Here is a 9,083-nt window from a genome sequence, read left to right on the forward strand (position 1 = left end):
TCATGAGAGGTGGTTGGATCCTGGGTCTGCTCTGAAGGTAGAATCAACCATACTTGGTTCAGAGTTGTTGTAGTACATAAGAAAAAAGAGAAGCAGGGATGCCTGGGTTGCTCAGTCAGTTAAGCATCCGACTTTGGCTCAGGTCACGATCTCGTGGTTTGTGAGTTCAAGCCCCATGTCGGGCTCTGTGCTGACAGCTCAGAGCTTGGAGCCTCCTTTAGATTCTGTGTCTCCCTCTCTCTCTGCCCCTCGCCTGCTTGCATTCTGTCTCTCTCAAAAATAAATGAACATTAAAAAAAAATTTTTTTTAATGTATAAAAAGAAGAAAAAAGAGAAGCAGCCTGTCTTTGTTGTTTCTGTATAATGCTTTATCCTAGTAGTTTTGAACCTTGTAGCAGCAGATACATGAAAAAATACTAAGGATATATGTGGTTCAGTCCTGCCTTTGTCAGTGATTCATAGACGGTGCTTGTCTAAATTCTCCCTGATTATCTATTAATATGGAACTCATCATAATCTAAGGCAGTCCATTTGGATGTTTTAATTATTTATCTAAACAACTATACTAGCAAACAAGTATTTCTGTATGAATGGCTACAGATATGATACTATTAAATTTTCTCTTTTCAGTCTGTTTCAAAGAGTGGTTTTCAAGGAATTTATTAGTTTCATCTCAGTTGTCATGTTTATTGGCATATAGCTGTAACATATCCACATCATGCTTTAATATCTATATCTAGTGAAACCCCCTTTTTATTTTTAATATTGCTAATGTATATTTCTTGATTTTTATTAATTTTGCAAATTGTTCATCAATTTATTAATCTTTTTAAACAACCAGTGGTTGGCTTTGTTCTGTTTTCTATTTCATTAATTTCTCTTCTGTATTATTGTTTTCTTCTATTTTCTTTGAGTTTAGTTTGTTTATTATTTGCTAGCTTCTCGACATGGAAGTTTGGGTCACTGATCTTAAAACTTTCTTCTTTGTCAATTATAAAATTGTTACAACTGTCCCCATATCACTGCTTTAGCTGCTGTGATTTGACATCTGGTAGTTTTGTCATCATTCAGTTCAAAACACTTCTACATTACTTTGAATCATGAGTTATTTAGAAGTGGGTTGGTTGATTTTTAAATAGTGTCTATGACCTATGTTACAGTTCCTTTACTAATCTTTTATTCAGATGTGACTGAGGAAATCAAAAGGTTTTTCCAAGCCCATCCCTCTTGAGTGCCATTGACAAAATCTGATTTATGTTTTGCTTGCTCAGGATTCTGAGATGTGCAAACACTACCGAGTATTACCCAAGATGGGTTACCTTTGCCCAAAGAATTTACATCCTGTCTGTGGTGATGATGGCCAGACATACAACAATCCCTGCATGCTCTGTCATGAAAACCTGTAAGTCTACAAGTTGCACTATTATATCTTCAAGGGTAGAGGTTCTTGACTGTGGTATTGACCCACAGTACTGCACTGATAGCAATTTGAGGTGTGTTGTACCAATTTACTAACCATAACAGTTAAAAATTCAAAATTTGTGGATGATCTTATTCATATATAAAATAGAGAAGACTGGGGCGCCTGGGTGGCGCAGTCGGTTAAGCGTCCAACTTCAGCCAGGTCACGATCTCGCGGTCTGTGAGTTCGAGCCCCGCGTCAGGCTCTGGGCTGATGGCTCGGAGCCTGGAGCCTGTTTCCGATTCTGTGTCTCCCTCTCTCTCTGCCCCTCCCCCGTTCATGCTCTGTCTCTCTCTGTCTCAAAAATAAATAAATGTTAAAAAAATAATTAAAAAAAAAATAGAGAAGACTGAAGATTATCCTTTTGGCTAAATTGCTTACATACTTTACTGAGTAGAAGAGAAAGGAAAAGTGGTGGGGTTATAACAATTAGAGAAAGTCTCTATTAGCCCATGTATACTCAGGAAAATGTGAACATCGTCCACCCACTATATAAAAAGGAAAAAGTTGAGAATTATTGCTGTGTTGAGTCAGCCCAGCCTATAATCTCTACTGGGCCTGTTGACTACCTGATAGCCAGGTATTTCAGATCCTCTCCAGGTCTTCTTGGTGAAGAAGTGGTGTCATGCAAGAGAAAGCAACTGGGAACAAATGGCAGACTTGCTGTGGGCTCTCAGATTTGTGCATCTTGGGCATATTATCATTCTGAGATTCAGTTTTTCCACTGGAGAAGTGCACACTGTTCTCTGAGCCAGCTGACTTCACTAGGTTGTTAAGAAAAATTGCCATTTTTATTTGAAATTAAATATAAGGGATTTGTTTTAATACTGTCATCATTGGTTTTAGCTCTGTTGCTTTTCTGCTCAAATACTGTCTTACCCTCCCCTCCGTTCCCAGCCTCCATTGGGCCAGCTCGAAGTGAAAGCATGGTGACAAATCTTGACTTTTCCATCCTGCCTCACCCCACCTAGATTTACACTGTAGTCCATGTATGTTCTAGTCTTCTGAGGACACTATAAGCAAAGGTCAGAATGTGAGGATGGTACACTCTGCAGTTCATACACTTAGAATAACATCTGAAGACTGTTTTATGTGTTCTCACATCTGTAGGTAAAGCACTTGCACTTTAATCCTCTCACTGAATCCTCACTATATTGTACAGAGGATGACTCTGAGGCTCAGAGAGTCTAGGTAATTTGTTTAAAGTCACAAAGCTAGGAAGTAGATCAAACAGGATTTTAACCTTGTTGGTTTAGATCTAAATACAGTTTTCTTTTCTTTCCACTACACTACTGCTGTATCCAAGGTGGTAGTTCTTTAAACATTTGGGGATCAAAAATTTCTTTGTCGATATGGAGAAAGTTACCTCTTTCCAGCAAAGAAAAAAAAATGAAGCAACATTAATAATTTGTGTGTTTAGGGGCGCCTGGGTGGCGCAGTCGGTTAAGCGTCCGACTTCAGCCAGGTCATGATCTCGCGGTCCGTGAGTTCGAGCCCCGCGTCAGGCTCTGGGCTGATGGCTCGGAGCCTGGAGCCTGTTTCCGATTCTGTGTCTCCCTCTCTCTCTGCCCCTCCCCCGTTCATGCTCTGTCTCTCTCTGTCCCAAAAATAAATAAAAAAACGTTGAAAAATTAAAAAAAAATAATAATTTGTGTGTTTATTATCTATGGGCACATAAATCTCTTGAAATCCATCCATGGATCTTACAGAGTTTTAAGAATTAAGAAATCTCCATTCAAGAAATGAATGCAACCATTCAGGAATTTGTTTTATATATGCCTTCTCTTCAGCCCAGAAAATTTTCAACTTCCCATTATTGTAAAGGTCAGAGCCTAAATTATCCACCCAGTGTTCTTTAGTCATTCCATTAACTGTATAAACCCATAACAAGTGATACTCTAGTCAAGGGAACATTGAGTCACACACTTCAATGGTAAAAATATTAATAAAGCATGCCTCAGGATGGATTTTTTACCTAAGGGAACTGGAAATATATATTATGGAGAGAAGATCCAGGCTATCCAAGCAAGAGAGAATAGTACTGGTTTCTGTGTTCTCAGAGGAAGTTAGAGGGAAGCCATTTCGACTTGAGCAATGTCCAAAGACAAGGCAAATTATCTTGATAGATAGTGAGTTTCTCATCACAGAGGCAAACGAGTAGATGTTTAATGTATGATATTTCTTAAGAGAGGCATTAAAATTTCATACCTTTTAAGATTTTTTCCAGCAATAAAATTCAAACTGATTATGTATTGTTATATTTTATAAAATCTATATTCTATATTTAGTATATTTTACATATTTTATTATATATATGTATTATATTTTGTAATCCCACATTATCTAGTTTTCCCACCTGTAAAATAATGGCTTTGGACTAGATAGTTTCCAGGTTTATTTCCAACGTTGAACAATTTCATAAGTAGATAGGTGGATTGAAATGCGATGGAATGGATCTAGGACTGGGGAATGAATTTGGAGCTGAATCTGAAGAGAGGACTGAACCTGGGTGATCCCTACTGGATAATAGTTGAATTCAGATCCCAGGTCCTACCTTTAATTTCAGTTCTGGTGTGATGCCCAGATGTCACCCACATTGATCCTTGTTGTTTTCTCATTATAACTGTGAGTTTTTCCAGCCTTTAAATTTCCTCTGTTCTGTTTTAGAATACGCCAGACTAACACACACATACGCAGTGAAGGGAGGTGTGAAGAGAACAGCACCCCAGGAACAACACCTCTTGATGTGCCAGCATCTGTAAGTACACCATATTCATGATTACAGTGTCAGAGCCAATTGGTTCTGCTTCTGTGTCTTCCACTGGCTGATGGACGTTTCTCGGCTAGGGAAGTGACACTGGGTCACGTGACCCCAGAACTGGTCACGTCTTCCTTGTGAAGATAATTAAGTAATTACTGAAATATGCAGGGATAATAATATAATAGTTAATATTTTAAAATATTTACTGTTTACTGGGATCATTAAGAGATTGTTTATAAGCAATGTCCCGTCAGGGGACATTTGTCTAAGTATGAACTTAGACAAAGAGTCCATAGTATAAACTTAGAGGAACAGACCCTGGTAGAGTGCTTATGTATTTTTAATAATATTAACGAATTATAGCTTAATAAATTTACATTTGATGTTAAAATATATATTTGTATTCAATAAAACAAAATATTTTAATCAATTACATTTACTAAAAAAATATTTCTTATTATTCACAACTGGTTTCATGCCACTCCACTGCCGTAAAAAGCTTTGGCAATAATGGAATTGGAAACCTCTCTGCCAGATTTGGGGCTCTGAAGCAACACTAGATGAGACCATGTTCAAAAGAACTACTCAGTGAGCCTTGACATGGCAAACTGGAAAAATAAGAGGCGTAAGCTAAGTGTTTTGGGTTTTACGTTAGCGGCTAGAAGGCCAGGTAGAGTGGGCAGAGTATAGCGGTGAAATCAGGAGACCTTCCTTTTTCCTCGTGTGTGCTTGACGGTCATCTCTTTTCTCTGGATTCTACACATCCATAAAGAAAAGGTATAAACTTTTGCTCTACTCCTATTATTGTGTTTGCTGTCTTATTACATATAAATTCTTTTTTAACTATTACATTTAAATAATTAGTGGTTTGTTCCTTATTGACAGAATATACTATCCCCTCCCATCTCACAAACATACCCTGTTACATATAACTCAGGGCAGGGATGTAAAAATACTCTTTATGTGAATCCTAAAGACCACACCTCCGACCATATCATGCTGTTATCTCATGTAGACAAGTTGACAAAAAGTACTTTATGAGGAATTTGCCATAGGAAATACTGATAAGATGTATTTATTCAAATAAGGAAGAATCTTGCCAGGGCTAAGCATTATAAAAGGTTTTGTAAGAGAGTGCCTTCCTTTCATTTTTGGGTGTGTTCTTTCCACTAGAATTATGTAACAGACATTATTAACAACAGGACTTATTTATGGTGTTAGATGATGGAATAAATCATTAGAACAAAAGATGTCCCGAACATGGGTTCAGTTCCCTCTGTAGGATTCGTGGTGTGATCTTGGATACACCAAGGTGGTACAGGTGGGTGATGGCCCAGCATTGCTCTGATGACTATGATGATGCGTGTCCTGGAGGTCGAAACCTATTGCCTGAACTTTGTTCCTGTATAGAAAGATTCTATAAGACAGTCTGGAGTCTGAAGAATGAATTAAACGCCAGATCACAACTTTCCTGCAATAACAGACCAAGGATCCTAGAACGCATACTTACATTTAATATCTAAGAAGTATTTTCTATTGTACGATAACTACTATGATTTATGTAACTCAGAATTTTATGTGCTCTTCCCTTGTGTGCATCTTCACAGTAGGCCTGTGATTAGGACAGGGATTATTATCTTTCCGATTTTATAGAAAATCAGCCCAGGGAAGATCCTGCAATTACCAGAATTATTCAATATTACATTTTGGGTCTGGTATAGGTCTTCTGACTTCAGAGCTTATGCTCTGCTACTATCCCTTGGTTATCAGGAGATTCTGAAAACCAGGAGCTCTAGAAAAGGGATTACATATCTCAATTAAATAAAAATTAGCTACCTTGAAAGGAAATTTCCTGACAAAGATTTTCAAAGATGTAATGAGACCATAGATTTCCACTTTCAAACCAAAGTAAATCTCCTGGGGTGGATGTGAGGACTAAACTGGAGGTTTAGGTTTGGAACAACAGTGCTCCTGGTGCTCCAGGTGGTACTAGCTGATAACACACAGGAATATGGAAGAAAACTTCCTGAGGCCCTTGCCTTCTTCTAAAAATCAGAGAGATGATTAAATTCTTACAACCCAAAGAAGCTATAATAGTAAAGCATCAGTGTTGGAGGAATTGGATTTAAGGTCTGACCAAATGTGAGACCTTGGCAAGTCACTAGCCTTCTCTGGAGCTCAGTTCCCTGCTCTGTGAAACGATGTTAATGACACCTACCTCTTTTCATTACCATGAGGACCACATGTAATCAAGCACAGAGTTCGTATTTGTGTCTGTCTCAACAGGTAGTATGTACTAGGTGTCCAGTACTCATTGAATCAATTGAATAAATGTGGAAGTGATTTTAAATGGTGAGTTCGTGGCAGAATGCAGTGATCTGTGGATTTCTCTAACTACAACATAACTATAAATGTATAGCCCACATCTCTATTATATCTCTGAGTTTCTAGCACCTAAACTATCCATCTTCTCTTCCAGGACAAATGATGGAAGAATTGGTGAAAGCCATGAGGGAAAATATATGCCCTAATTCTGAATCGCCTCTCACCATCTGTATATACAAAGAATTCTTCAGAGCTTCTTATTTACTATAGAAAATGATACAGTGCTGTTGGGGGAATGGACTCACTGACTTTCAGTCTTTCCCATCTCTTTCCTCCTAGAATCTGTGATCCAAGGGCACAGAGATATCTCCATCTGTCCGTGCTTGAAAATCTCCTGATCACAATGCTGTCTGTTCAACTACTTGTTCAATAAAAGTAAACCCAGCAGAACACTATTTCTGGGATTTCTTCATCACTGCCTGGATTTACAGGCTTTACAGAAGCTGAAAACTACCCTTTTGTCTTGCTAAGCTATTGGTGGACACAAAATGCTCACTTTTTTTTCAGTTTCAAGTTGCTGTCCTAGTTAGGAAGAAATGTCTAGAAGAGAGGTAAGGAGGTATGGGATCCAGGCATTCAAGAGCTGTATAAAGCCAAACCAGCTATGAATCACCTTCCGTATCTGTCACTTTACCAGCTCTCCTATGTAACTTCCGTATTTCCATGCAGAGCGTAACTACCTCTGTGACACAGATACCATCCAAAGACACAAACCAGTAGTTTCTCAGATTCGGTCGTGTTGCCTATTGACCATTTCCTATATCACAGTCTGGGAGAAGACTAAGCAGATGAGAATTACCAGTGTGTTGCAAATCTCTAGAGCAGCACAATCCAATAGAAAAAGAATTCAAGTCACATGTAATCTCAAATTTTCTAGTAGGTAAAGAAATGGGTAAAATCAACTTTAATAATGTTTTTTTAATTTTTTTTTCAACGTTTATTTATTTTTGGGACAGAGAGAGACAGAGCATGAACGGGGGAGGGGCAGAGAGAGAGGGAGACACAGAATTGGAAACAGGCTCCAGGCTCTGAGCCATCAGCCCAGAGCCTGACGTGGGGCTCGAACTCACGGACCGTGAGATCGTGACCTGGCTGAAGTCGGACGCTTAACCGACTGCGCCACCCAGGCGCCCCAATAATGTATTTTATTTAGAACCCAGTATGTCAAAACTCTTATTATTTCAAAATATAGTCAATATACACTTTCATTTTAGCAGGTCATTGATATTTTATATTCACAGCATACCTGTTTGGACCAACCACATTTCAAGTGCTACATGTAGCTAGAGGCCACCAAATGAGACAGTGAGCTAATGCACTTGAGAAATTAACCAGGGAATACAAGTGCGAGGTAGGGGTGGGATGGAACAACTTGTAAGCTCCTGCCTCAGCGCTGAAACTCTGTCACGTTCAGCATCTTGATACTGACGTCCTGTGACAGCACCTAGATTGGATAAACACATCCTAGAGGGAAAAAGCTATGGAGAATCCATCATGGTTGAAGTTGTTCTCAGCTGAAGAACTGTACCCAGAATGGTAGGTCTACTTGGATTTGGGGAGTTAACTTTGTTTTTTTCCTCTGCCCTTTTCTCTTAGATAAGTTGTTGCTAGGGCAATTACAGTTAGGATTTTGTAATCATTGTCCTTTGTAACTGCGTGAAAAATCAATTCTATGCTGTTTTTCCCCTTATGTTATTATTAAGGTAACAGAAAAAAAAAAAAGGTTATAAATCCTTTTTTTTTTTTCAAGCATGAAAATACTGTCATTTCTGGAAAGAAAAAAAAGTGAGAAAACAATGTTGCTATTTTCTTTGGCAATTCCAGGATATAAGGGATGGGTTAGAGATTCTTTAACATGAGATTGTATCTCCTAAGTGGGTAGTTCTCGGAAATCCAGAAACTCTATTTTCATGGCCAAGACATATTGTTTTTTGAGAAGTAGTTGCTTTTTTATGTCACTTTGAACATTTGAAATATAAACAATAAACCGTTTACAAATATTCAACTTTCATTATTTTTTCTATTATGATTATCATTATTAGCTAATATGCACAAAAACTTTGTTACCCATGTTTAAGACTTAACCAATCCTTGATAGTCATTCTGAGCACCAGGGCAAATGTGGTTTAGGAATAGGATGGAGTGGAGGATAAGATGGTCTGGAGTGGGATTAAACAGGGAGATGGAAAAAGGCTCAGGGACCCAGGGAAGGTCAAGAGTAAAGTGGGGGGTGCAGATGTCAGGAATGGGATGGGTACCAAGAAAAATAGAGAGTGGACTGAGTTGCAGGGATTGGGGTTGAGTGTGAATGTGTTGAACATGTTACTTGGAATTTAAAACAAAGCTGAAAGTTGATTTTTTTGGTGGGGGGACACAAACTAGAGGTGAATATAAAATGTCATCTGTGTCACAACGGTCACAACAAAATAGCTGCATTAATAATCAAGTAAACTAATTTTTGAGTTGCTTCTTGAG

The 9,083-nt window shown here is 38.3% G+C and overlaps 1 protein-coding gene across 2 annotated transcripts in view; it reads left to right on the forward strand.

The window, feature by feature from the left end:
• Window positions 1–7,003, forward strand: part of SPINK5 (serine peptidase inhibitor Kazal type 5) — a 76,383-nt gene extending 69,380 nt beyond the window's left edge. For both annotated transcript variants that reach the window (XM_019834057.2, XM_019834066.2), the window contains 3 exons: window positions 1,272–1,402; window positions 4,130–4,220; window positions 6,703–7,003. In XM_019834057.2, coding sequence (XP_019689616.2) covers window positions 1,272–1,402; window positions 4,130–4,220; window positions 6,703–6,711 — 231 coding nt within the window. In that variant the 3' untranslated portion in view covers window positions 6,712–7,003. The remainder of the gene's footprint in view (window positions 1–1,271; window positions 1,403–4,129; window positions 4,221–6,702) is intronic.
• The last annotated feature ends 2,080 nt before the right edge of the window (window positions 7,004–9,083 follow it).

The sequence above is a fragment of the Felis catus genome, chromosome A1 (assembly GCF_018350175.1).
Source record: "Felis catus isolate Fca126 chromosome A1, F.catus_Fca126_mat1.0, whole genome shotgun sequence".
NCBI lineage: Eukaryota > Metazoa > Chordata > Mammalia > Carnivora > Felidae > Felis > Felis catus.